This window comes from Acanthochromis polyacanthus, chromosome 21 (genome assembly GCF_021347895.1).
Source record: "Acanthochromis polyacanthus isolate Apoly-LR-REF ecotype Palm Island chromosome 21, KAUST_Apoly_ChrSc, whole genome shotgun sequence".
Lineage (NCBI taxonomy): Eukaryota > Metazoa > Chordata > Actinopteri > Pomacentridae > Acanthochromis > Acanthochromis polyacanthus.
Window position 1 is genome coordinate 28,680,743 of NC_067133.1, and position 27,511 is coordinate 28,708,253.

At 42.0% G+C, this 27,511-nt stretch overlaps 1 protein-coding gene across 2 annotated transcripts; it reads right to left on the reverse strand.

Annotated features, from left to right (window-relative positions):
- On the reverse strand, window positions 1-27,511 carry LOC127531600 (LITAF domain-containing protein-like). Of its 2 annotated transcripts, XM_051941274.1 has the most exons (5): window positions 27,239-27,511; window positions 24,791-24,929; window positions 21,010-21,048; window positions 9,287-9,437; window positions 1-616 (listed from the first exon to the last, which is right to left on the reverse strand). In XM_051941274.1, exons 2-5 carry the CDS (start codon window positions 24,912-24,914, stop codon window positions 511-513), a joined length of 420 nt encoding a protein of 139 aa, XP_051797234.1. In that variant the 5' UTR covers window positions 24,915-24,929; window positions 27,239-27,511; the 3' UTR covers window positions 1-510. The 2 variants fall into 2 exon arrangements, with proteins under 2 accessions (XP_051797234.1, XP_051797235.1); XM_051941275.1 differs by lacking the exon at window positions 21,010-21,048.

The following is a 27,511-nucleotide window of genomic DNA, read 5'->3' on the forward strand; positions in this document are numbered from 1 at the left end:
TCAGCTCACAGACTCACTTTATTATGTTCTGACAGACTACGTTCAATGATTTCATTTTTCCAAAATAAACAATTGAAAACTGTGTAAACTCAATCAGGCAAACATAAAAATGAAAAACAAGTGCAACAAGAAAAGACAACAGGAACAATGTGAGGCATTGGAGCAGAGAGGAAGCATAAAGATGCACAGCAGACAATGTGAGACGTTCAACAACCAGCAGGAGTCACTTCTGTTCAAACAACAACTTATAACTACAGCAGGCAGTTAATTTTATTTTCATGTGTGCTGGTTTGTGTTCTTTCTTCAATTACAAAGGTTCCACTGATTGCTGAAAATAACTGTCCACGGTTTTCTCATTCATACTGAGCGGGAAAGAGTCACATAATGAGCAGTCAGGAGTTCAGTTTTGGACCATTTTGTCCAACATCCCAGGAATGTTCTTGAATAAGTAAGACTATTAATAAGATACAGAATAACACTGACACTCAGCTGACCTTTCAGGGGATGGTTTCACATTCTCTTGTATATGTAGATAACATTGTGGCAGGATGGACAGCTGTGCTCCACATCTTTACAGGCATCAATGCAGAACGGGATACAGCAGCAAAGACAGCACCTGTAGATGGACACCAGAGCAGTTAGAACCTTCCAGCTTCTTACCTGAAGCAATAACAGACTGGAACTGGTGCAGTGTTGGCTGCATTTACCCAACAAAGGCGAGGCCGCCGCAGACAGCCCAGGTCAACAGGCCCGGTTTGAACACTGCGATGGTGGTCACTGACTGCTGGCAGTGGGGGCACACGGTTTGTCCTGGGATGTCCTTTTTTTTTTTTTTTTTTTTTATTTTTTTTTTATTTTTTTATTTTTTTTTTTTTTTTTTTTTTTTTTCTCTGTTTGTCTGCAAGTTCGCTCAAAAAATGACACCAACCACTCATGGTGCCACTGCTTAAGCTTCATGTGCAATTTTTTTTTCTTCTTTGTGACTGTGACCATCACCGGCCCTCATGGCAAATTAACCTATCATGTTTATTTCAAGCTGTTTTCTACATTATGCCATTGAGGGCTGTGCACACCCAAGTGAAACATAAAACAAACACAGGACAGACAGAAAGGTGAGGCATAGACAGTGTTCTAAGAGAAAAGGTGCATTTTATTTGTTTGTACTCTTTAATTCATACCTTAAAACCATTTACAAATCTAAAACCCTTCACAAACACCTAATACGACAAAGTCCCAACGGATCAATCATGAAGATGTCAGGAGGCCACAAGAAGGATAGATAGAGCAGAGTGAGATCCACAGACACTAACCCAGCAACCTCCACTGACTCAGCAACCGGAGGAACACACACTATTGAGTTTTGGTAGGTGCCGGTGTGGTGGGTCTGACATGCATGAAAACCTCCACCAAAAGGAGGGAGCTGTCCCCTCCAGCCCAAGGAGGTCCACCCAGCCCCCCCGCAGGAGCCACCAAGCGGAGACCCAGCCCAGGAGCCCGGAGCGACCCCCCCCCGACACAGCCAGAGCCCCAAGGCCCGGGCAGCAGAACGGGCCATAGCGGACCCCCACGGCGCCCCACCGGCCCACAGCCCCACCTCCCCCACGACCACCCGCCCTCCCCCCCGTCCCCCCCACAACCCGACCCCCCCGCCCCCAGACCCCAAACCCCCGCCCCCCCACCGTCCCACCCCCCGCCACCCACCCACGCCACCCCCCTCCCCCACCATGCCGCCCACCCACAACCCACCCCCAACACCCCCCCGCCCCCCACCAAGCCACCCCCCACCCCCCACCCCTCGCCCAGCCACCCCACCCCACCCCATCCAACCACACCACCCACGCCACCCCTCCCACACCCAAATCCGGGAGGCCACCCGCTCACCGGAAAACAGCACCAAGGGACCGGGCAACGGCACCGAAAGGGCAGACGAGCCCAGCCCACCTCCGGCCGCCCAGAGAGACGTGACCCTGAGGGAGGGAGGGAGGGAGGGGAGGAGGGAGGGAGAGGAAGGAGCACCAGGGGAGGCGCAACAACCCAGGCCCTCGGGCCCGGCAGGGAGAGGCCCCGGAGATCACGCCAGTAAAACTATTGTGAGTTGCCCTGTTACTGAGTTCACCAGTTCCCCAACTGGTGAATACTCGCCCTGCACCGTGAATGTGACCCACCCAAGTGTATATACAAGTATGTGTGGTGTCTTAGGATTGGGGGGTCGGTGAGGCAGAGCACAGGGTAACGAAACCCCCACTCAGCCTCACCGCAAGCCCAAAATGTGAATGTGTATGTGGTGCGTTAAAATTGGGGGAAGAAGTGTCAGGGTGGGGGCATAGACGGGGGGCCACAGCACAACACTGCACTGGGGCCCATCCCGTCTAATGACGTCCCACCCCATAACCACCCACCCCCCAGGTAGTGTGGTGCATTAAAATTGGAGGGGAATTGTGGAGTAGGAATATGACCTCTCCACCCCCCCCCGAGGGATATGTTGTGTGCCCTATGTGTATATTTACAAGTTGTATTGTGCGAAGTTTGTGAAGTGATTTAAGAGGAGCGATCAACGGGGCCCCACCCAGCCAGGCGGAGGGAGGTGCGCGCGCGCCCAGTGCCCCCCATACACCCCCCCCACCCCAATCCCCAACCCCCCACCCCACCCCCCAGCCCCGGCGCCCCAGCGGGCAGATGGCGCAGGCCAGGCCAGAACGCCCCCGCGCACCGCACCCGGTCCCCCTCCCCCTACCCTCCTCCCCCCCGCCCCCCAAGCCCCCCCACCCCATCCCGCACCCGCCCTCCCATCCCACACCCATCCCCCGCCCCACCCCCCAGGGGGAGGGCGGAAGGCAGGAGAAGGAGGGGGAGGAGGAGACGACAAGAAAGGAGAGGACAGGCAGCAGAGCGGGAAGACGAGGGGGAGGGAGGAGGGAGGGGGCGAGGGAGAGGGGACAAGGAGGCGGAGGAAGACGGGAGGAGGGAGGCAAGGGGGGAAAAAGGCAAGGAGGAGGAGGGGGAGAGGAGAGGGTACCACGGGGCACCCAGAGACCCACCAGGCCGGAACCGCAACCCCTAGCCGAAGAGCAACAGGCCATGCCGGAACAGCGCCGCCCCGAGCCCCCGGGCAACACCCCCGCACAGCACCCGCCGCGGGCACCGGGAGACGGCCGAGACGCATTGCGACCCAGCAGAGACCCGGGGGGCAGCGCCCGATCCAGACGGCCGCCAGGCCACCACAAGCGCCAAGGGAACCATGGGAGGCCAACGACACCACACAAAGCGGCCACCCCCATGAAGAGAACACGACAGGCGACCCAGCCCGACCGGGCGCCAGACCCAGACGACCGCCGGGCCGCCATCCACGACACTTTTAGTCGCAGATGGCGACCCGGCGGGCGCCCAAACCAGGCACCCGACCGAGCCGAACCGCCCACCATGCCCCCCCACAGAAGCAGCCACCCCGCAGGACGCCACCAGCCCCCCACGACCCCCAGCCCCCGAGGCGACCCGGCGCCCGCCCAAACCGAGCGCCGCCCGGGGAACAAGGCCAACCACATCGAGCCACAGGGGACAGCACCTGGAAGATTAGCCAAGCATGCAGTAACACCAAGTTAGCCATTCATGCATATAGACAGAGGATCCTGGGGAGTTGTTGACTGTGAGTTGTCGTCGATACGGCCCGCTCGGTCCTGCTGACAGCGACTGGGTTCCTAACTGAAGACAATCATTAGTTACACAATGCCAACATACATAAGCAGCAACATATATTGGGGTGATGTGGTGGTTTTCGCTAACAGGCAGAGTCAGGTTACCAGGTTTAAGTTAAGGTAGTTAACATACGGTGACCATGTTTGTATAAAATTTAACAACTGATTTTTATTTGAAGCAGAGATTTTCTCCATTGAAATGTGATTTATTAGGAGGTTCAACCAGAGATTAATGTTCAGAGATTGCTTATTTTTCCAGTTAACAAGGATTGTTTTTTTGGCAATGGCGAGGGCTACAAGTAAAGATTGAGATTGTTTGCGTGGTAGGTCCGTTGTTGTTAAGTCGCCAAGTAAACACAGACTTGGAGATAGAGGAATCCTGCAGTTTAAGATAGCGGAAAGTTTTTCTGAGACGTTGGTCCAGAAATTTTTTACGGGGGTGCACAGCCATAGAGCATGAAAATAAGTATCAGCAGTGTTCTGGGAGCACTGGAGACAGATGTCGGAGTCGGAGAATCCCATTTTGTTCATCATATATTGAGTAATATGTGTTCTATGGAGGATTTTGTATTGGATGAGTTGTAAGTTTGTGTGTTTTGTCATTTTAAATGCATTATCGCAAATTTGAGTCCAGAAGTCTGGTTCCGGAGATATAGATAGGTCTGACTCCCATTTAGAAATAGGTAAATGTATTGTATCAGTGCTTAAGAGTAACTTATATATTTTAGAGAGGGTTTTAGTTGTTGTCGGAGAGAGCTTTATGATTGCTTCAGCTAATGCCGGCGGCCGGAGCGTGCTTTGAAGTGTTGGGATTCGTTTCTTAATAATATTTTTAACTTGAAGATAATGTAAAAAATTCCCGTTTTTTATTTTGTATTTTTGAAGCAAGTTTGTATATGACATGAACGTATTATCTGAAAAGAGGTGGTGGAGATGTGCGATTCCATTCTGCTCCCAAACAGCTAAATGGAGCGGCTGATTGTTAACTTGAAAATCAGGGTTGTACCAAATGGGAGAAAACTTACAGGGCTCCAATTTAGAGTTTGCAATTTCTAATGCCTTCCACCAAGCGGTCAAGGTGGAGGAAATCATTGGGTTTTTAAAACAGTTATGTCGTTTGATGGATGTTGTAATAAAGAGTATGTCTGAAAGTCTGATGCTATTGCAATCCTTCTGTTCTAATTCTAACCAACAGTTGGCATCTATGGTAGGTTGTGTCCATAGAATAAGATATTGTAGCTGGTTAGCTAAATAATAATGCATAAAATTTGGTGCTTCTAGACCTCCTTCGGCTTTACTTTTCTGAAGAGTAGATAGACTGATTTTTGCTTTTTTATTATTCCAGTAAAATTTTGTGATAGCCGAGTCCAGCGACTGGAACCAGTTGGACGTTGGTTTGAATGGAATCATTGCAAAGAAGTAATTTATTTTTGGTAGGATTTTCATTTTGATAGTAGCTATTCGTCCCATAAGAGATATAGGGAGATTGTTCCAGCGCTGTAGGTCATTGGTGATGTTATCCAGTAATGGGGAAAAATTTAAGTGAGTTAATTCAGATAATTTAGGTGAAATTTTTATGCCTAAGTATTTTAAGTTGCCTGTAGGGAAAGAGTAGTGAGGGTCTTGGTCTGCAGGACTCCATGAATTTTCTGTGATCGGAAGTAATGTTGATTTTGTCCAATTTATGGAATAATCTGATAACTCTGAAAATGTAGTTATTAAATTAAATACTTCCCTTAATGAAATAGCCGGTTCTTCTAAATAAAGTAATATATCATCTGCGTATAAATTAATTTTGTGTTCTGTTGCCCCAGAGCGGATTCCTTGGATCCTGACATCCTGGCGCACAGCTGTTGCCAACGGCTCAATGAATATCGCAAATAACAAAGGAGAGAGTGGACAGCCCTGTCTGGTGCCTCTCTGTAAGGTGAAAGTCTTTGAGGCGATTCCATTAGTGGTGACAGTAGCTTTGGGAGAATCATATAGTGCTGATACCCAGTGAATAAATGACTCTCCAAAGCCAAGCTTATTTAGAACAGCAAAGAGGAAGGACCAGTTAACTTTGTCAAAGGCTTTTTCTGCATCCAACGATATGACAACTGCCTTTTTGTCCTGCCGCTGTGACATGTTAATCAAATTTAAGAGCCTTCTTACGTTGTTGGTAGAGTGTCGACCTTTAATAAAGCCGGTTTGATCATTATGAATAATTGTTGAAATTACTGTCTCTAGTCTAGATGCCAAGGCCTTTGCAATAATTTTAATGTCGGTGTTAATTAGTGATATCGGGCGATAACTTGACGGAAGGGTCGGGTCTTTATCTGGTTTTAATAAAAGTTTAATTGCTGCTGTGTTCATGTGAGGCTGTATGTGACCACTGGTTTTAATTTCTGTTACTAATCTAAAAAACAGTGGAGCCAGCGTTGACCAGAAGTGCTTCAGAAATTCGGCCGGAAAACCGTCTGGACCTGGTGCCTTACCATTAGGCATACTGTCTAGAGCACTGGACAGCTCATTTATGGACAGTGGAGCATCTAGGATATTTTTATGTTCAGTAGATAACTGAGGCATATTTAAGCTAGTGAGAAATGCCTCAATATGCTCAGGGTTGGGTTTGTTATTTTCTGAATACAGATTCCTATAATAATTGTAGAAAATATGATTAATTTCTTCTGGTGATTGCGTATACTCACCAGTTGTCCCTTTTATCGCTGTTATGAGAGATTTTTCCCGATTGCGTTGGAGTTGGTTTGCAAGAAATTTACCTGATTTGTTATTATGCTCAAAGTTGTTGTATCTCAGTTGTTGTATTATGAACTCGGTCCTTTTGGATAACATCTCATCTAGCTGTATTTTTGTATTTTGTAATTCAGTCCATATCTGATTATTTGGGTTTGTTGTATATTCATCAGTTAGTTGTTTAATTTTATCTTCTAGATCTTTTTCTAATTTTTGATCTTGTTTCTTTTTATAAGATGAATATGAAATAATTTTACCTCTAAGTACTGCTTTCCCTGCTTCCCAGAGTAAAGATGGAGATGAGTTTGGGGAGTCATTCATTTCCAAATAGTCTGCCCACTCTCTCCTTATGATCTTATCGAACTCTTCATCTTTTAACAGTGAGATGTTAAAACGCCATGTAGGAGGTGGTTTAAAGGTGAGGTCAGTTTGTAAGGAGAGGGAGACTGGTGCATGGTCGCTGATAATAATGGGGTGTATTCTTGTAGAAGCTTTCTCGGTAATAGAATTATTTGTAAGAAAAAAATCAATTCTTGAAAATGATCGATGCACCGAGGAATGGAAGGTGAATTCCTTCTTTGTTGGATTTTTTAGTCTCCAGCTGTCGCCAAGGCCAAAATCATCCATATATTCCTCTATTACTTTAGCAGATTGAGATTGCCTTGTACGTGTTGTGTTATTGGAGCGATCTACTGATGGATTTAGGACTGTGTTGAAGTCTCCTCCAATGATAACAGTTGAATTTGCTGTTAAATCAGATAGTTGAGAGAAAAATGAATGAAAAAAGGCCGGATCATCATTATTAGGGGCGTACAAATTCCCAATCGTATATTCTTTATTAAATATAGTTGCCTGGATAATAATGTATCTGCCTTCTGAGTCAACTATTATGTCATTTAAAGTAAAAAGTAGCCTCTTATGAATAAGTATAGAGACTCCTCTTTGTCTACTGTTATAAGAGGCAGAATAAACCTGATTGAAATTTAAGCCAGTAAGTAATTTTTCTTCAGATTTTTGTAGGTGGGTTTCTTGTAGGAGACAAATGTCTGCTTTTAATTTTGAAAAATGGTCTAAGATTTTTATTCTTTTTGCCTGTGAGCGAGTGCCACACACATTCCAGGAGACCAGAGTTAGTTTATGCATATAGACAGTTTAAGTTCAGCCTTGGATGTATAGCTATGTGAGCAGCTTACTAATATTGGCATGTTATGAAATAAACTCAGTCTGCTGATAACGTTGGATGGGTGTACAGCAGGGTTTAGATCTATGATGGGTGTGGATAACAAGACTGTAAAACATGTCAAACGTGAGCACAAAAAAACAAAGAACACTGGTGCCTCGACATATATAACAAACAAAAGATTTACATAGGGAGTTTGTGTGGGGGGAGAGGGGAGGTGTGAGTTTAGGTGGTTAGGGGAAGTAGAGGGAGGGGAGGTAGACAAAAAGGTGAACAGAAGGGGGTCAAACATAAAACAGTGAGCCATTATTATAAGTAGCCATAGAGGAATTAAATACATATACATATATACATACCTTCATATATATATACACACAATATATACATTATTTTATTGTAAATAAACAAAGCTCTTTCGTTTCACCATGCTGATCAGAACAGCCAGGGAGTGGTATTGGGGTCCCGGTACAGTTGGCCGTCGATATAAAGTTTATCTACAACCAAGGTAGACCGTTTCCCCTTCTGTCTGTTCTGCTTCAGTATGGGAAACAATACCTTCCGCCGCTCGTTTATCTCTCTCGGGAATTGATCGTTCATTCCGAAAGAGGTCCCTTTAAGCTCCCGTCCTTTACTTTTAACTAATTCTTTCTGTTTAAAATGTTCGAATTTAGCGATAATAGGACGGGATTTATTGGCTCTACGGGCTCCGAGCCTGTGAACGCGGTGAAAGGAAATATTATTCACCGTTTCCTGGGGAATTTTTAAAGCCGTTGTCATAAATTTCCTAATTTCTGTCTCCGGATTATCTGTGGTGCTTTCAGAGATTCCTGAAAATATTAAATTGTCCCGCATACTACGGGACTGGACATCCAGTACAGTTTCTTTAAGCGCTTTATTCTCCCTTTTAATCGTTTCCAGCTCGGTTGTAACTGCGGAAAAGTTAGAACGTAGTTCCGCGTTGTCCAGTTGGAGCTCACTTACCTGTTGATAGGCGTTCTCCAAACTTACCTTCAGGTCTCGAATTTCGTCGCGGAGGACGCTGAGAACATCTAACTTTTTATTTATTGACTCCAGGACATCAACCGGGACGTCCGTTGTAGCTAGGTCGTCCGTATCAGTCGAGGAGTCGTTTTTCCTCTTCTTAGACGGATTGTCGCGGTTCGGGTCTTCCATGACGCAGTTGTAAAAATATCCGTCGATAAATCGCTCGAGGTCCTCCACGGTGGGTGGTGCTCCAAATCCGCAGTTCGAGGAAGGAAATATCAATAATTAAATGCAAGTAATGCGGTGATTAAATTTAATTTTCTTTCGAGAAAGAGCTAAGACGAGTGAATTCTATTTCAGCAGCAGGGCGCCGCCATGTTGTATTCCGAAATCTCACTGGCAATCTCACGAGAGTCACAGCATAGCCTCCATTCTCAACCCAGCCGTCACAACTTGTTCCCATCCCTTGTACTCAGCTGACCTTTCAGGGGATGGTTTCACATTCTCTTGTATATGTAGATAACATTGTGGCAGGATGGACAGCTGTGCTCCACATCTTTACAGGCATCAATGCAGAACGGGATACAGCAGCAAAGACAGCACCTGTAGATGGACACCAGAGCAGTTAGAACCTTCCAGCTTCTTACCTGAAGCAATAACAGACTGGAACTGGTGCAGTGTTGGCTGCATTTACCCAACAAAGGCGAGGCCGCCGCAGACAGCCCAGGTCAACAGGCCCGGTTTGAACACTGCGATGGTGGTCACTGACTGCTGGCAGTGGGGGCACACGGTTTGTCCTGGGATGTCCTGAAGTGCTGGAGTTACTATCACATGACCTGTTTGGACTGAGACACATACAACACAAAAAATAAAAACTAATACTTCCATGCTGCATGTTTGCTTAAGCTGGCTGCAGTGCCCCTTTTGAAATGCCCATGTATCCCTGCTGTATTTAATAACCGCTAACAGTAATGATAGCTTTCTTTGTATAGCACCTTTTACAATGCAACTAATGGTGAATTAGACAAATAATGGAAAGCAATCAAAGGAAATGCAGCATAAGAGGGTGAAGCAGTTTGGTCATGGCAATTCTTTTATATATATATATTCCATATATATATTTATACACACACAGGGGGTCATCACGATATTGATCAGTTCTTCAGAAAAATCATGAAAACCAATGACTTTCATGCATGTATGAATCCTTTTACAAGAAGAAAACAGAATATGTTGCACTGTTTTCTACAACTTCACCTACTTGGTCATGCTTGGGAGCCATAATGAAGCGCAAAAAGTTAGCAAATGTAACACAATCCAAGGTTGTGTACAACAGGAGAATGTAAACAAAGCCGCCTCATAGCACTGGGTGACGACGTATTCATCCGCTCCACTCACCAACTAGTTCAACGTAACCAGTTCTGGTGTAACAGTGAAACGTCCTAGGTCGAGGACATCGTTAACCGAGGACCCCAGTCAAAAGTTTTAGAATACTCCAATTTTTCAATTTTTTTTATTGTAAATTCTGCATGTTAATGTCTGATTGTACTCTGAAATGAAAGCATAGAACAAATAAACAAATTAAGTTTTTAAAAAATGTATTTAGAAACTAAAATGTATTCTAAACTTTGGACTCATCAAAGTAGCACCTTTGGCAGATCTAACGGCTGAACACACTCATTCTTTCCACAATGGAAATTACATATCCTACAGAAAGTTCTTCCAGCTCTGCAGCAGAAGTTCCCATAAATGTAGGTTCTTTGCTTTCACTCTTCTGTCCAGTTCATCCAAACCAGCTCCATGGGTTTTAAGTCTGGAGACTGTGCTGCCACTCCATGTTGTCAACCATGTGGTTCTTTTTTATTAAGGCAGTTCTGCAGAGCTTGGACTGATGTTCTGCGTCATTATCTGCCGTAGGATGAACTCCTGACCAACTAGAACATATCAGAGGGTACTGCATGGTGCTGCAGAATGCTGTGGCAGCTGTTTGGGTTCAGGGTTCTTCTCACTCTGTACAAGAACCAACCCTGGATCCAGCAGGACAGCCCCAGACCATCACACTTCGTCCTCCATGTTTGGCAGCTGATGGTCCACACTGAGGAACCGTCCTTTCTTCTACTGGACAGCTACAAAAATCCTGTGTAATGAACCAAAGATTTCAAATGTTGATCCATCAGTCCATAAGACCTTCTTCCAGTCTTCAGTAGTCCATTGGTGGTGTTTCATGGCCCAGTCAAGCCTCTTTTTCTCATTCTGACATGTTAGGAATGGCTTTCTGCTGCAGCTCCTGTCAAAGCTGCAGCTCCAAGTCTTCTCTCCACAGTTAAACTGAGACTTCTTACTACAATCACTATGAAGTTGGTTGAAGCTGTTGTCCTGTGAGCTCCTATCACCAAGCTGTTTACTCTCACAAACTGGTGTTCCGGTTCTGTTGTGGTTTGGGATCTTCCAGACCTCTTCTTGTCAGAGTTTCCTCCAGTTTCTGAGAGTGCTTTAATGGTGAAGAAAACTATACTAGACACCTTGACTTTCCTCACTATTTCTCTGTTGGAAAAACCTAATTTTTTAATGTTGTGATGGTCTGTCTCTTCTATTGTTAATTGCCTTTTCCTCTCCATTTTTATAGCAACACACTACTTTCTGCAGTACAATATTGTTCATGTTAGGGAATTCTGTGATGGTGAAAGAAGAATCAGGAGGCAAACTCAGAGACACTCTGGAGACTGAGATGGCTTATGTTGAGAATAAGGTTTACTGATCAAGAGAAATGATACAGTGATGTGAGCACTGGTAGCATCAGTTCTAAGGAGTCTCTCTGGCCTTGGGTACTTCTACCATTTGGAAGGCATGCCATGTTTATGTTACACTAACAAATGTGGTGACAGGTTTGTCTGTTCAGAAGCGCCATCTGGACAATAACATAACTTTGTTTTCCTTACAAACAGTTGTATTTCACTCCCATGTTATCTCTAGCAAGTGTCTGTCTGTCTCAGGGTCATGTTAGGGACAGAGAGCACAAAGTTCCATCCTATTTTATATATAAAATGTGCATAAGTTAATTTTGGTTTTATTTAGTTCTACTGTTTTATTCAGTAATATGTTGTGTTTATTTGAGATGTTCTTTCTTGTTTTATTAATGTTTTGTCTTATTTTGCTTTGTGTTATTTAAATTTTGCCTACCTGTTTTTTTTGGTGTGATAATTCTGACTTTTTTTTACTTTTAATTTTAACCCTCAAAACTAATTTACTTATCAAATTACCTATTTACCTTGTTAGATTTTACTTGCCAATGTAGCTAACTGTGTAATTTAATTTAATGTCATTTTACTATTTATTCTGCATGCATTTATGTGCATTATTTTTCATTTTTGGGTAACTTTACCTTTTTTAACCTCTGGCAGTTCACCACTTACCTTTGTTCTATTCCAAGCTATTCATTGGACTTGAACTACTTGAATTTCAATAAAAAACTGGAAAAACTGGGGCGTCCAAAACTTTTGACTGGTAGAGTGTATATATAATACATTTATGACATGAAGTGTCCTCCAGTAAAATGATTATGACTGACTAACCTAACAAGTGTAACTATTAGGATATAGTGTGCTGTGACCCAAGTAATTTACATATTATTTATAAATTACATTTCAACTGACTATAATATATACTAAGGCTGAGACCCGACAGTGTTTATTTATTCTGAAAAATAAACAAACTAATGTAATACCATAGCTAAAACTGTATGGTATTATAAAACATGGATACTGCAGCGCTGTTAATTAAGGAGATTAATGTGGCTCATTTAGAGACAAAGCTATTTAGTTAGTATTTTAAATGACACAGACATGTTCATATAAAGCACTGAAGCACTCCCTTTTTCAACAGCTAACAAAGTCCCATGTTTGTCAATGCGTGCTGTGTTTCTCTATTAGCCTCTCCATGTGTTTCCTGTTTTGTAATTCAGATTTTTGAGCAATTAAGTCCCAGATTGCTCCATCTGGTACAATCCATCCACCTAGTGTTAAAACAAAGGAGAACCCTCTGTGAAATCAGCCAAAAATGGTTTAAATCTGTCATGTGACGATGAATTACTTTCACACGGTAGCTTAGCTGTGCTATAGAGATACATTTTTGACTTAACTCCTCTGCATAGCTGTAGTATATTCACAAGTACTTCAGAGGAAACTGGACATCCTCAGTTCTAAGTGTCTCTGTTCGGTTCTTTGGGTTGAAGTTAAAACAAAGCACTAAAATTTATAAATGTTAAATATTTGGTTAAAAACAATAATAACAGCAAAATGTAAAGGTATGCAATTCTTTTGAAGTATTCTATAATAATTTAAAAATGGGTTTATTTTGTTTCATTATGGGTTTATATGTACACTCATGCGCAGTTGTATTCCATATGTTTTGTATATCGCCAGTCATTTCATCACAACCCATCGTCAGGAGCACACAGCCTGTTGGTCGGTAGAAGTTGTAACCCTGTGAAATATGCCATAAGCCTCTGTTTGCTGTTTTGCCTTACTTAAGGAATATTTAAAGTAATGTGCTGGCGCTATTGGTAAGATTATACCGGTAAGCACGTACCGATGTAGTTAGTAGCACGCACGAGGTAACGTGCGTAGCATTTAGCGAGTGCTCTCGGTCTTGCACTGTGTGTCAGTGCTAAATAACTGGCGTATTACCACGAAAACTAAACAAGCAGATGGTTGTGTGATGTGCGATCGAGGGGCGGCTTCTATAGAGGGCTGGTTTCGGCGCGGTGGTTGGTATTTTTAGCATGCTGTATGTGTGTGTTAGCCCGGATTCGCGCAGCCATTTTGAACGCTATGATCATAGGCGTCAGTTTAGGGGGGGACGGTGGGGACGTGTCCCCCCCACTTTTTGTCAGGGGTCATTTTGTCTCCAACACATTCAAATTCTTCACATGTAAGCCGTTGTAAACCCAGTTATTTTCAGCAGTATAGAAAATTCCGACGCTCCTGAACGCAGCATCCGCACTCGGCCGAGAGTTGCACAGACATGCAGCACACCTTCGTGAGGTTAAAAAAAACCATGCAGATGCTAAATTTGCGCCCGTGCCAAATGGAAGCTCCAACCAGAGGCGTACAGGGGCAAAATTTCGGCCCGGGAGAATTAGTACTATAACAGCCCACAGACCCCTCTTCCTGCATGTACTGATAGCTTTAGCTCAACAGGTTGAGCCTCTGCCTTTGGTGCAGTGGTTGTGAGTTCAAGTCCAGCTTGTAGCATTTTGCCGCCGTTCTTCGACATTTTCTCAAAGTGCTGTGGTCTCCGTCCCCCCCACTTTTAAAAACAAACTGACGCCCTTGGCTATGATTGATGGGTAATGTAGTCTGCGGTGGTTTGGGGCCGTATGATGGCGGTTATATTATTTTCAGCAGAAATAAGCTGTATTGCTTTGTTACCTTTATCTTTAGTTCACAGCTTTACAATTAATATATTGCAATTCCTTTTATTTCTGTATTGTTTCAGGTTTATGACCTGTGGTCACCTGTGGTCGCTGTTGTGAAAAATTGAAATAAAACGACTGCAAAAGTGACAAACACGAGTCATTGTGTGCTGCCTGTCGAAGCCTGTTCGGAGGGCTAGAATTTTAAAATATCGAACATTCATAAACCAGAGGCCTGCCAATCAAGCACCGTGACCCAGTTCTGAAGCCAGGACAGATCCTGAAGACCAGAAAATACATTGGAAAACTGGTTAGTCTCTCTGGCAAGTTAAAAGCCCACCCCCACTGCCTAGTCACCTGCTGATTTGCAGAGCAAGAAGAAAGCACGTTGACAAAATGGTAGAAGAGGAAAAGAGGAAGGAGCAGTTGGAGAGGCTCAAACAGAAGCGTACTGCAGCCCAGACCGCCTTCACAAAAAGAGCCAATTATTAAGCTTCAGGGCAAATGCACTAGATGAGAGGGACCTAAAATCTGAGTGGAGGAACTTAAAAGTAGATCATATCAGATTTGCGGATGCAGGATTTGAGTATGCCACAGCCCTTCGAGAAACAAAAGACAAAGAGGCCAAAAAAAAGGCAGACCAGGTTGACGAAAAATCAACTGAGTGTGACCGCAAGTTTGATGACGTTAAGCATCTCGTCTTGAACAGCTTCTGGACCAGATTTGCTGAAGAGCAAATTGCCACAATAATAAAAGAAGCTAATGCTGCTCTAGATCAGGCCGAAGCGACTGACTACTTGCAGCTGTCTAGGATGGATCGTGAACTTATGAACAAAAGCCTGGAACGAGAGTTCTATGAAGTCCCCGAAACATTAACTGAGTGGACAGACATGATTCCTCAAGCTAAGTTATGAAACGTAAAGACTGTAGCAGAGCACTGAGAAAGCGACATGCAAAATTGTGGGATAAGTGGTCGTGGCGACGCAGTGCTTGGTCTGATGATGAAGACGAGCAAAAAGAACAGGCAAAACTAAAAGTTATGGAGAAAAATAATGAAGACGAGGAAGGCCGGACCAGTGAGCCAACCATGTCCATCAATCCTTCTCCTAACCAAAACCTGTCCTGCTCTGAAGACAGTCATACTCCTAAATGTGAAGCTTAGCCTAACCCAACTAACACTCTCACCCATCTCAGGTATGGTGCACCTCCAAATACTGTAAACCTGCGTTCCCAGCATGTTCCCTGGCCCACTCAGTTTCAGGTCTCAAATCAGCCTGGAGCGAGTGCATCTACCCACATTTTCTGGTAACATGAGAGACTACTACCGGTGGAAAGCTGAATGGGAGGACCTTCAGCAACTGGGGAACCCTCATGGATTGGAGAATGTAACAAAGTTCCATCTACTAGGAAGTCTAGACGAAAAGGTCAAAAGAGAACTTGTGCTATCCAGTTGTGGATCTGCCAGCGACGTGTTCAGACTTTTGGACAACAAATATGGAAACAAGCCAAAAATAGTGCGACTTATCTCCGAAGACGTGCATGGCTTGCCACCTGTCTAGGGAAACAATCCCAGAAAGACAATAGAATTAATCCAAGCTGTGGAAAGGGTTCTTCGTGACCTCCAAGTCCTGGGGGAAGAAGATGCTGTGAAAAACCAGCTAGTAGCACAGTCAATTGAGAGTAAGCTACCAGACTCTTTGAAAGAAAAGTGGCTAACGCATAAAAATGACCCCACGAGCAGCTTAACACCTAGAAATCACTTTGATTGTTTGCTAGAGTACCTGAAAAAGCAGGAGGACATTCTTGAAGAGTTAGACCAACTGCAGCCCAGCTCAAAAGACTACGCTGAGAGGTCTCAGGAAAAGAGCAAAGATAAAAGGGTGTTTACCAAGGCCACATTTATCCAGAAGGGCTCTCAACCTAGTTCATGCATAATCTGTGGGGATGAAAGTCATGCACGAAAACTGTTCGCCTGCAAAACCTTTAAGAAGCTCAATCTATCAGGGAAGAAGGCCCAACGGAAAAAGTCAGGAGTATGCCTCAAATGTTTGCACCTCCATGATGAAGTTGGCAGCTGCACTCAAACGTTTCTGTGCTCGAAAGAAGACTGTCGAAAAGGAGGGTCCTCAGACCAAGACTACTTGCTCTGTCCACTGCCACCAACGAAAATGAGCGACAAAAAGAGTGGAGAGCGAGGTAAAATGAAAGTTGAAAAGAAAGGTCTTGGACTGACAGAAAAACAAGAAGAAGTTCTTGCCAAACTCTCTCCAGAGCTGAAAGTGGAAGTCAAAGAAGCTTTCTCAAATAAGACCTCAACAACAGTGTGCACAAGTACAAACAGCGAGCCAAAAGAGTACCCTGTAGTAATGATGCTACTCTCTGTGACAACCAACTCAGGCCAGCTAGTCTTACCACTGATCGACCTCGCTTCAGATACAAATTATATCTCTCATGAAGCTGCAGAGCATCTGAAGCTAAAAGGCGAAAACATTAAGTTGATTGTCCAAGGAGTTGCAGGAATGGAGAAGACAGTTGCCACCTAAAGGTACACTCTGAGACTAAGAGTAAAAACTCCGAAGGGTACAGTGGCAGAGCACAAGCTCCTATGTTACGGCTTGAAGAATGTTACAAAGGTGAACCAAGCAGTCACACCACAGCAACTACTCAATTTCTTCCCTGACGTTCCCGAAAATGACCTAGTTCGCCCAGAAAAGATTGACCTACTGATAAGTCACAGGTAAGGTCGTCTGGTCCCACAGCCCATCAAAGTAGTGGGAGACCTCGTTCTCTGGGATGGACCTATAGGAATAACTGTCAGTGGAGCTCATCCTGGTCTGTTTGAAGAAGTAGACCTAGAAGTGCACAAGTCTGAGACTCACTTCGCATGCTTAATGAGATCAGCTGCAAGAGCGTACAGAGAAGTCCTTGTCTATCCAACTGAACCTGTCAGATCTGAAGCGAAAGATCAAGAGAAAATGATCTGAAGTACTGCAGCTACCAACAAAGAAGTTTTTGAGTGGTTCAAGTGGGACAGTGTTGATGCAGCTTGCGAACCACAATGTGGTGGCTGTAAGTGCGGTAGATGTCCCCCTGGTGGCAAAGAAATGACACTCTGAGAGGAAAGAGAAATTGAAAAGATCAAAGAGTGCCTCACCTATGTGCAAGCAGACAAGCATAGCAAGTCCCCCCACCGGGACGCAGCTTATCCATGGAAAGGAGACCCTGCGTCGCTGCCGGACAACCACAGTGCAGTGGAGGCAACTTTCCTGAGCACTGAGAAACGTCTTGAAAGAGAACCAGATTGGAAGACCGCATACAAAAAACAAATCCATCATATGATCTCAAGAGGAGCTGCTACTAAGCTCACCAAAGAAGAACTCGACAGCTGGAAAGGACCAAAGTGGTATATCAGCCATTTAGTCGCTCCCAATCCACCCTCGTCTTCCACCCCTGTGAGAATCGTGTGAAACAGCAGCCAAGTGTTCCTCGGGGTGAGTTTGAATGACCTTCTACACAAGGGTCCAGATGTTCTCAATGCCATCAGAGGTGTCCTTCTGAGATTTAGAACTGGTTTGTATGCCGCCCTAGGTGACGTAAAGAAAATGTATAATTCAGTATGACTGAAAGACAAAGAAGTTCACCTCCATCGTTTCCTCTGGAGAGACAACCCGGAGGATGACATCCAAACTTTCGCTGTTATCAGGGTAAACATTGGAGACAAACCTGCCGGCTGTATTGCCCAAGTGGCCATGGGAGAGACTGCAAAACTTCCGCAGTTTGCGAGCATGATTGAAGAATGTCATATTCTGGTAGAGAATAGCTATGTCGATGATATATTGACATCCTACAATGACATGGAGACACTTGAGAACATCACTAAAGGCGTTGAAGGCATTTTGAAAGCTGGAGGCTTTGCCCGAAAACCGTGGGTCATAACAAGCCAAAGTGGGAGGTCAGAAACTGCGACTAACTCCAGAAACACTGAGACAACTTTGTCTGCACCAAAGACTTTGGTATTACCAAACCAAATGAGAGACGAAGAAAGCAAAGCGTTGGGTGTTGGCTATGAACCTGAGACTGACAAACTTTGGGTGATGACATCCATAATTTCTCAAAGAAACGAGGCAAGATGAGAATGGGGATTGATTTAAAGGAAAATGAAGTACGAAGTAACACTCCAAACCCCCTAACCCGTCGAATACTTCTAAGTCAGGTTGCTTGTTTCTTTGACCCCGTCGGTCTTGCCACACCAGCAAAGCAGAAAGGAGTCATGCTCGTTCAGGAATCTTACCAAGAAGCAAGTATAGGCAATCCAACCAAAGACACTTGGGATGATCCGTTGTCGCCAAGACTCCGTGAGGCTGTCATAAGACTCTTTGAAGAATACGTGAGACTTGGACAGATAAGGTTCGAAAGAAGCGTCACACCAGTTGGAGCCATAGGTCGCCCTATGGGTATCACATTTTCGGATGGGAGTGAGTCTTCCTACTGTGCTCTATCTTCGCTGGGAGACGCAAGAAGGAGTTGCCGTGAGGTTAGTTGAGTCAAAAGCCAAACTTACTCCTCTCGACCAGAAAGGAGATGTGCTCAAAGCTGAGTTATGCGGAGCTGTCTTCGCAACCCGACTAAAAAGATACTATGAATCACACGACTCTGAGTTTATCAGACACCAAACCTGTTTTCTTGTCTTTTCTGTTTGACGTTTCTGTGATTTTTCTACATCTCTTTGCTGACTAGTTTAACAATCTCCTACCATGTTCAAGTTATTTTTTGCTTTTATATCATCTGGCTGAGCCCAGTTTTTCTTCATTTTATGCCATCGTTTCCGAATTTCACAGAAACCCTCCTGGAGACAAGTGTTGCAAATTAGCATAAACACTATAAGGTTCATTCCAGAACTGAAGAACACCCAGAAAAGTTCAAATAATCCATGAACAAAATACTAAAATGTGCAGTTGTTGAGTAAATGTTCTTGTCCTGAGACCAAATCTAAAAACAAAGGAAAAAAGAATGCTCAAAAATATTTTTAAAAATACCAAATAAGTCTGGAGTTCCCCCTAAACTGCCATTTTTCTTTTGTTCCACCCCCCTGATGACCAAACTGAATGTCAAATAAAACAGTTAAAATTCAATTTAAGTCTGATTTTTCCAGTATTATTTCTTTCATTTATGTCTCTTAACTGTCGGAAAAGTTTTTTTAAAATCAACATAATATTTTAAATAATAATTATTATGCATCAAATGTGTGTCCCACAACATGTTAGCAAAACCTTTTTAGCCGGTAGAAGAAAACAGTGAATCACATGAAATGCTAGAATTAACATCATCCAGCAGTTAAGAATGGATAGAGCAAAGCTGTGTCCTCTCTTCTATTTTCCGTCTTTTCATCCATTGTCAGCCTTGATTGAATGTCTCTCTCTACCTCATATTATCAGGATCAGACTCATTCTTTGGACTGTTTTCCATCAGTCAGTTTGTCCTCTTGGTCAGCAGTAACAGCTAGCTAAATATCTAGCTTCTACTGCTGAGAAAAAGATCACATTAGCATGGATTAGCAACCCTGTTACTGTGATTAGAGTAGGGTTAGCAAACAACACAGAAAACATGGAATAAAAATGCTACCATTGATGTGGAAGCTGAGCCAATCAAGAGTTTGATAGTTTATTACCTATTATTGATGACTATGGAGCAGAAAACTGTAAAAGAGAAGGTTTAACAACATTTTGAAGCCCAAATGTCCTCCAGTTCTGGAATGACCCATAAACACTACAAATCTTGCATCCGACAGCTGTTTTCAGTTTATCGCTGTACATTGTATCTGTTCTAATCAGGGCTGTAGCCAGGATTTTGGAATAGGTGAGGTCCATGATGCGCGCGCCGAAAGTTTTTCAATGTTTTTTTAAAATATTTGTTTTTATATATATATTTTTTAGGCTACAAGTCACACAAGATGTTTGTTGTTTAAATATCTTTTAATGATGTGAAATCAGCATTTTCCAAACAAAAATGTATATTTTTTCAAAAAAACAAATCAACTTTTTACATCAAAGGCTAGCTGAATCCTCCTGTGACCAGAGGCATCCCACTGTCGAATGATATTCTCCCGGTTCACCTCCACTTTCTGATGCACATGCATCATCGCCAGGCCTGTCAGTCTGTCGTTGGACATGGGAGATCTAAGCCATGTCTTAAGTCTTCGCATGGCTGAGAATGACCTCTCACAGACACAAGTCGTCACTGGCAAGGTTAGAAATATCTTCAACATACATTGTATGTTGTCTGATGAGCCAGGCGCTTATCAAAAAAAAAAAAAAAAAAAAAAAAGCGCCGGACGCGCTCTCCGCTGTGGATAAAAGTAATTAAACTCTTTGATCAGATGATCTGACAGGCCGAACTAGTGCCGAATTATCTAAAAAAATATATTGTGGTCATCTTGGTGTAGATGGGCGGGGATGTGGTCTACAAAGTGCTAATAATAAAAACACTAGTTTTTGAACGGGGTTTGGCCCGCTGCCAAGCGCGTCACAGGGCGCATTTGCGGGTACGTGCATCAGCTGATCAAACAGCTTTTCACCGCAACACGCACACAGGCACAAACAGAACACAAAGCTCATGGATGTTTACCACAATTTACAATTTACAAGCACGTTTCACAAAGAGGTTTCAAGTTTTTATGAGTTTATGTTTTATTCAGTTGAGCATATTTGGCGAAAAAAAAAAAAACTCGGAAAAAATAGGTGAGGTCCGGACCTCGCTGACCTCATACCTGGCTACGGCCATGGTTCTAATCTAATAAAGATTAAATAATAAATAGAAGTCCCTCATGTGTTAGCAATACTCAAACTGCTAAACAATAGCTTTTTGTGGAGCACAGAGGCTCACAAACAGAGCTATTCTTCAGATCGGTTTGGAAGGGAAGCCAGTATTTCAGCCCAGTGTGTCAGGATGTGGCCTGAAAAATGGTGCAAAGACAGAAAGGATTCTCTTGGATCAGATTGTCTCACCTGTAACAGGTACCATGGTGGGGGTAGTATAAGGAGGACCTGTCAGATAAAACACAGAAATCACTGAAACAGGGGAGGACGGTTCTGGATAAATACTTCCAGAACTCACCTACCAAAACACAGCTGCCTTTGCATAAAACCTCATTAAAATACAGTCAAAGAATCGTAGCAGGTGCTTCATTTGAGGTGTGCTTTGATGGGATGTTGTATTTCAACATCTTTATCCTACACTGTAAATTTTTTTTGTAAATTTTACAGTGAAAAACTATCAATCCATGACGGTAATAATCTCTGAACTCTAAAACAGATTGTTCCAGTTTATATAACACTGAATCACCGTAAATAAGTTCATCAGGAGAAAAAGACATTTTGTAGTTTTTATCTCTGGAAAAATAAATTTTGCTACTCTTGCACAGTTATTTAATTTGTTTATAACATTCAAAACTGTAATTTTTGCATTTATTTCTCGAACAGAATGGAAATTTTCACAGTTAAATGCACATACTGTTGTGCTGATAATTGAAATGTGCCATAATAGTTATATGAGTCAATTTTTTGCATTTATTTCATGTAAAAAAATACAGTTTGTCGCAATCACATTGATGTACATTTGTTTTAATAACGGAGAAATATTTTAATATTTATGACAGCTATAACCAGAGTCTTTGCATATACAGTACATCATTGCTAAATATACACATGATAAATTAAATATAAAATACACTATCTGTTGTGCTGATAATGGAAAGATGTTGTAATATTTGTCATAGGTCACACAAACTTTATTTTATGTGATATTTTCATGTAAATTTTCAAATAAAACTAACTTTTTTAAAGGTTAAAACTTTTTTCCAGTAAGCAGATTTTGTAACCATAAAATCAACAGTATCAATACATTTCTTTACTGTAAATGAAAAAAAGATGTTTAACTATAATTTTACAGGAGCGTTCTGTTTACCATATAAATAACAGTTTTATTTTTACAGTGCAATGAGCTACAGGTTTCTATCCTGCAACCTGCTGCATTTTGGCTCACAGGGATTATATCTACTCTATAATCTCTGTCAAAGTGCATCTACTCTGCCCAGTTTGTGAGGAGATGTCAGAGTTTGTAATCCAAACCTGATCTTCCAGGTCATATGGATGTATGTTGTTCATCACTCCGAGTTTGTCCAAATACCAAGGGCGTAAGTTTGCATAGGGACGGTAGGGACATAACACCACCAACTTTTCAAGAGGGTCAAATTGACCCCACCAACTTTTAAGCAACCTTATTTGCATTATATAATGAGTTCAGTTATATAGGTAATTTTGATTGTCTTCCCATATGTTGTAAGGATAGAATTGACCCTACCATTATTAAGTGAATTATTTTCATTATGTTCAGACCAGGTTCAGACTTACATTTACCCCTTTTCACTTGCTGAATGTGCCGGTCCAATCAAACGTGTGTTTGATTGGCTGATGACTTGACTTTTAGTGAGTTTTTAATTCATTTCAATATGTAAATATTCGTATTTTAGCTCAATAGCTCCCAAGTCATGTGACCTACAGACACCAAATCTATGCAGGATTAGAGCATCTCATAGAGTGATCAAGACACAGCACTTTTTATTCCATCTGGATACTTTGCATATTTTATATTGATATTTAACTGTAAATATTAGCATTTTGGCTCAATAGCTCCCAGGTCATGCGACCTAGAGACTCCAAATCAATAAGGATTGACAGGACTATAAAAGGTGATCAAGACACACCAGGTTTTATTACATTTGAATGCTTTATGAATTTATTATTAATTTTTTACAGTAAGTATTAACATTTTAGCTCAATAGCTCTCAGGTCATGTGACCTATTGACCCCAAACTAATGCAGAATGATAGTGCTACTAAGTATGGTCAACATACGGCAATTTATATTTGATTTTAGGACATTATTGATTTTTAACAGTTTTTTTTACAGTAAGTATTAGCATTTTAGCTCAATAGCTCTCAGGTCATGTGACTTATGAAATGAAATGAAAAGTATTTATTTCGAACATAAAATTAACAGACAGCTAATGCAGCTTATACAAAATAAAACCACAGCTGAAACAAGGCATCACATAAATTTACAAATCATATATGTTCGAAAGGGAGTGGGAAGAAGACAAAACTTATTTAATCCCACCCCGAACAAGGTTACTTTATTAGCAATTTTATTTCTATATAACCAAAATTGAATGGCAATAACATACAGCTATCCCACACACCACACACATCATTAAATCAATATTAAATCATTGGGCCAATTCCCCCTACAGATTTCTTTGTTCTTTATACTTTCCTTAAATAAATATTAAATATTAAATCCTTTGGCCAGATACTCCTACTGATTTATATGTTCTTTATACTTTCCAAAAACTTTTTGTTTATATCTCTGTTTAAACTGGACAATATTGAGGCTTTGCTTCAGTTCTGTATCCAAATTGTTCCACAGTCTCGACCCCTTGACTGTGACACAAAAACCTTTCCTCGTTGTCCTAAATTTTGGAATGATAAAATTTAATTCCTTCCATATTGACCCCAAACTAATGCAGAATCACAATGCTACCTTACCTGGTCAGCATACGCCAAAGAAGAAGAAATAGTTTGGCTTAAAATATTTTAAAGCAAAAAATTAAACATTTTTTAATGTAAATATCAGCATGTCTTCTCATTTCGGTCCAGATCATGTGACTTTTCGACTGAGGTTTATTTTATTATCACACTAATAGATCACCGGGATGACACACATTACTTTTTATTTGAATTCACAATTTTTAAGACAGACAGACAGACAGACAGACAGACAGACAGACAGATAGATAAACAAGTTTTCAGATTCTTATACTTCAAGCTATTTATTTAGTGTAAATATTAGCCGTACAATTCGATAGTTAACAGTTAAGCTGAGTCAGTTACTTAAAACATCGCTGTATAATACATCTGCGAATGCAGCGCTTTATTTTTTAAACCGGAAATAGTTGATGCGCGGTCGTGCATTTACCGTAAGCTGACGGTAAGAGCGCACTGAAAATGTAGGAGCGGCTGGCTTGACTACGGAGAAACGAGAGGCGGCTGGCTTGACCGCAGTAAAAAAAACACATGCTGCTGCTTTTCTTCTTGTAAACGGCCTGGTTTAGAAGTAAAGAAGGCTAGAGCATGTATTTATTGTGTATGCTAATATAAATTAAGTTATGTTCAAATATTGCAATTTAAATTTGCTAATAAAATTGAGACATTTATTCTGGAAGTTTTCAAAATGTTTCTTTAGTAGTTTTTGAAAACAAAGATTTGAATCGAATGGTGTATCACCTGAACCAATACACATGAAAGTTAGTATAAGTCAATACAGATTTATTTTGCATTGATCATTTAGCTTATCAATTAATTAGGTTCATATTTGTGAGAAATGTAGCCCTGACCCCCGTTCACCCAATCTGTTTGGTCTTATTAATGTCCCGTCCCCAGCAAAAAGTGTACATGCAGGTTATGCTGTTATATCGTCCCTACCAATGTTGAGACCAAACCCATGCCCTTGCCAAATACTGCTGTTTAGCAACATAATTCATTTCTCACAGTCTTTCTCCTCTACCATCCTCCTTTCCTCCTTCTCCACCAGATCTGACCAACTTTTAAGCTGAACAGTGCTCCTGTTCCACCACAACATAGTTTGTGTTTCTGTATTGGCTCTACAAAACATTAAAACAATGGCATGTGTGTTTTGTTGTGTGACAGATGTTGAAGCAGAGACCACAGACCTGCCTGGTATCCAGCAGGGGGAGCTCCTGCAGGGACGAAGCCCGGCTGAGGGTACATCCCTGGTGGAGGCGCTGCTCCATAGTTGGCGGTGTAGGGTGGAGCTGGATCTTCTCCTTTATCCATCTTCAGAAGTCCTTACTGAATATGAGAGATGTGGATTATGATGGGCAAGCTGATCAATGAAGGATCTGTCATTGGTTCTCTTTCATAAATGAGGAGAACTTGGACTACTGCCCATCTACATTTGTTCTCTAACTGCACAGAAAAGTGCTGACCTTTACTCTCTCTGTTCACAAGATCAAATTACAATAAATAATAAATAGGACTATCTTGGACAGGACTCCGGTGAAAAAGGGTTTGTTAATCTCAATGAGATTTCTCCAAGTCAAAGAAAGGTTATTAATAAATAAGTAAATAAACAAAACACAGCTTTTGGGAGGGTCTTAGAGTTTCAATCTAAAACCTTCCCTCACATTTCCCATCTTAACTGGCTTGACAGTGGAAAATCTTTGGTGTGGAAATGAGAAACACTGGTTTTTCACATGCATGTTTCACTTCTTCTGTGGTATTTTGCAGGTGCAACAAATATAAATCCTGTGTGAGTCATATTCCACCAGCCATGAGGAAACAGAAGAGAAACTTTTTTGCTTTGATGCTTCAGAACATCACTCTTCACAGAGGTTTTAAAAGACCACCAGGTTTTGTTTTTTCTCCCAGATCATCAGACTCCTGAGCTCTAAATGAAAATATGCCGCTCATATCTTTGTGTTTCTGGAAACCATGTCTTTTGTGCACTTATCCATGCCTCCTCAATTGTTTTCTTACTATATACAAACGATTTTTTTTTGCCATACTGTTAACTTCACACATCACCTTTACTATTTTTTTCCCTATTGCACCGTACAGCATTTTTGCTGCTTTATAATTTTTATGAGATGCTAACTAGAGTTACAGTTATGTTAAAGCATCATTTCATATGTTTGGTGATGTTAAAGAAAAATGTACCAAGAAGAGAAAATAGATTTTATCAAATGTCAAATGTCAGCAAAAGATGGTTTGGAAGCTTATAACACCTCATAAACATTCCCAGTGACTCATCAAATAGTATCACTGGAGTTGCTTGGTTTTCTATTTACTGATTGAACTCATTATGGGGTATGAGCAACTTTAACATAGAGCAACTTCAACTAATATCTAATTTAGCTAATACAGGACAATTTCAGCTAAAATAGAGCAACTTTAAGTCATGTACACAATCATTCAAAAGTTTGAAGTCACTTAGAAATGTTATTTTTTTTGAAAGAAAAGGTCGTCTATTTTCAAACAGCTTTTGCATCCATTATTATGAAGTATCTTTTAATGTGCAGCTGCTAAGAAAGTGTGGTTTTCTGCTAATGTTCAGCTGAAACCAGCTCAGAGTACAACCACTGAGAGTTTTGGCTCTAGACATCCATCCATCCATCCATCCATCCATACATCGCTTAATCCTCCTTAGGGTCATGGGGGGCTGGAGTCAATCCTAGCTGACTAAGGGTGACGGTTCACCTGGACAGGTAACAGTCTATCACAGGGCTACACATAAAGACAAATAATCACACTCACATTCACACACACAATTTAGAGTTGCCAATTAACCTGAGCATGTTTTTGGACTGTGGGAGGAAACTGGAGAACCTGAAAACCCACACATGCACAGAGAGAACATGGAAACTCGATGCAGAAAGATCCCAGGTTCTTCTAGCTATAAGGCAACAGCGCCAACCATCGAACCACTGTGCAGCCCTCTGGAGTAGCATATAAGAGTAAAATCCACAAAATAGTCTCTGAGAACTAAAAGATTTTAAAATGTTGAATTATTATTACTGATTACTGTGCAGTATTTTAATCTGCTGAACAATCATTGACTCCAGCTGAAGAATGGCCTGAAGTTGAAGTAACAAGTGGCATAAAGTGGAAATATACCAGAAGCAATCCATGTAAGAATCAGGAAGTAATTCACGGTATCGATGGTTTGCTTAGAGGGAGAGTTCTGGTGGTGTCCGGCTTAAACGCTCTTTAGTTCCATTGTGCACTGAATCAACAATGGTGCGTTCTTAGTTTTGACAGTATGAAGAAAGCAGTGCCACACAGTATGCTGGTGGTCTGGTTCATAGTAAATAGACCCATTACACCCCTGCCAGCCTTCCTGTGTCTCACTACAAATATATCCTTAATCAATTAAATGAGCTCCTATCCACCAGAGCAGTGCATTTGTGCCTCACCCAGTTTTATTCGGACAAAGCAGTTTTACAAATGAAAAGTACTGGAATAGAAGCAGAATGTCCAGAAAACTTCACACATTACATAAAACACACACACAAATAAATCCATATCTAACTTCAACATGTCAACAACAGATTCTCATTTTGTGGCATTTAATATAAAAAATAAAATATAAACCAACCTACCTGTGACTTTCTTTGAGCAGGATGAGTGAAGCAGCAGTTCTTCTGGTCCTGAATGAGGAAGTAACGCTGTGAAAGCAGAATCAACTGAGTGTGATGTATAGAGGAAGGACAATCTGTGTTTCCATTGTGTAATATAGTTTGGTGACTGATTGTGGGATTCCTCCCTCCCCTTTTCCCTCCTCCCTTTATTCCATGTGACACAGTTGGTCAGAAGAAAAAAAAAGAATATGATGTAAATAATGACCAGAGCAGCAGTAAGAGATAAACACAGGA